Source organism: Atta colombica, unplaced genomic scaffold (genome assembly GCF_001594045.1).
Source record: "Atta colombica isolate Treedump-2 unplaced genomic scaffold, Acol1.0 scaffold166, whole genome shotgun sequence".
Classification (NCBI taxonomy): Eukaryota; Metazoa; Arthropoda; class Insecta; order Hymenoptera; family Formicidae; genus Atta; species Atta colombica.
The window spans coordinates 557,723-559,764 of record NW_017259257.1 but is presented as its reverse complement, the minus strand read 5'-3'; the positions used below and the strand labels follow the sequence as shown (position 1 = coordinate 559,764).

Sequence of the window (2,042 nt, the reverse complement as noted above, 5' to 3'; positions counted from 1 at the left end):
GCGGCACACTTCAGTAGTGTGGGTGATCGTAGCGGGAGGAGTGTGGCTCCGCGCGCGGCCGCACCGCGAAACCGTGCCCACTCGCCTCGATCACGGAACGTCCACTCGTTTTCACGTCTCGTGCGAAAACATGGCGGCCAGCGACGACGAGCCGATGCATCTCTACGAGGTCTTTCAGAACTGTTTCAACAAGATCGCCAACAAGCAGTCTGGTGAGTGTGCGTCGTCGATAGTGTCCGTGTCTCTTCTCGCGCACGGGTATACCTTGCGCCGTATGTGGCCCGTGTAGAGGATAAAGCGACGGACGTCTTTCTCTCTCTCTCCCTCTGTCTCCTTCTCCGGTGTGTCTAGTGTCTTTACCCGGTGCGTCGTGCGTATTGTCAAATCCTATCGGCGTTTTGGCCAGCGGTCGATCGAGCCCGCGATCGCGCCGAGGATCGGCGCGTCGGCCGATCGTGTCGTCGACGGCCGCCAGGGCCTTACCTCGCTCTGTGTTTTGGTTCGCTTGTCAGTGCCCTGGACAGTGCTGCCCCGTCGACGACAACTAGCGACGAGAGCAACGGCTCTCTACCTCGTGTTCCCCGCGTCCTGGTTACTCTCTTACTATTCTACGATTATCCCTCCGTGGGTTCATCCTCGCCCTCGCGTGGATCGCGGCGCCGCGCCGGGATGCGAATAACATAACCTAGAAACGCGTTAAAGAGACGTCCGTCGCCATTCGCTGTCATGTGCAACAGTGTGAGCGGTATGTGCGTGTGTATGTGTGTACGTGTGCATGTGTGTGCGTGCGCGTGCGCGCGCGCGCGCGTGTGTGTGTGTGTGTGTGTGTGAACGTGTAGAGCATGCTCATATGAATGCGAGGGTGAGCGCCGATAGGGAGGCTTCCGGGAAAGAGATGATCCCCGTCGCGATGCTCCGTTCCGCTCCCAGTCGATCTCTCGTATTATCGCGGTTTCGTACCCACGTGCCGGAACGTCACCGCGATCGTACGAATCGTTAGTGGTTAATCGCTCGGATGTAATGCGACAGTCCATAAATCGAATCCTTTTTCCTTCTTTCTCATGTCTCTTCTCTTTTCCTTTATCTTCTCTCTCTCTCTCTCTCTCTCTCTTCCTCTCGTTTCCTCAGCAGTCAGCCTCCGCGAACACCTTTTTCTTTTATTTCTCGCTTCATACACCTGCCAGAGAAGCAGCCACGAAGCGATGCGCCGTTGCGTGCCGCGGAATCGTGCGTTACCTCTCGAAAGCGGTTCTCATCCTTTGTGAATCTTTTGATTGTCACGACCATGTGTCAATTTCTAGCCCCCGCTAGTTTCTAAATGTCTAACATTTGGCAGGTTATTTGATAATTTTTACTTGTTATTTCAATTAATAATGAATAAATACTTGACAAAAAAATTCCAATACTTATATCTTCACTAATGTCGTTTCATTTTAATTTTAGTTCAATTAATTGATCTTTTTCTACTTCTAATGCGCGTTTCTATCAATGTATATTAATTTTAATCTCGATTTAACTTATTTTTTATCATTTTCTAAGAATTAGAAAAAGAGATTACTTAAACGGAGATTAATCTATATTGTTAGAAGAAATTAATCTTGTTGAACTAAGGTTAAAGTTAATCTATTAATAAATTCATAGAAACGGGCATAAAAGATGTAAATAATTTTAGATTATTAAATTTATTGATATTTTGATTGTGAATTTTGGTAGATAAATTTAAATAAAAAATAAGTAAAATACAATTTGATGGTAAAAACTCGTTGTTAATGCTTCGACTGGTATACCAGAATTTTTTCAGATTTTTATATCGTAACAATAAAAAATTTGCTCTGTTTCCCTGTTGCTGGCGGAAGAGTTAAAATTCATGTTGCCGGCAGAAGATTAAATATTGTAATTAAAATCATTGAAAAATGTAATATTGGTACCTTGCTTGTTTGTATTAAGCCTGCAGCTGTACTTTTTGATCTGTTTTTCAAACGATTATATGTAATATACTGAGAAAAAAAATGTAACTACAATTACATGTATTTGTAACTATA

General features: G+C 44.9%; 1 protein-coding gene across 1 annotated transcript in view; it reads left to right on the top strand.

The window, feature by feature from the left end:
* LOC108686173 (protein daughterless-like) overlaps positions 1 to 2,042 on the top strand; it is a 38,926-nt gene continuing 36,884 nt past the window's right edge. Inside the window, exon 1 of the mRNA XM_018191311.1 lies at positions 1 to 212. Coding sequence (XP_018046800.1) covers positions 131 to 212 — 82 coding nt within the window. The 5' untranslated portion in view covers positions 1 to 130. The remainder of the gene's footprint in view (positions 213 to 2,042) is intronic.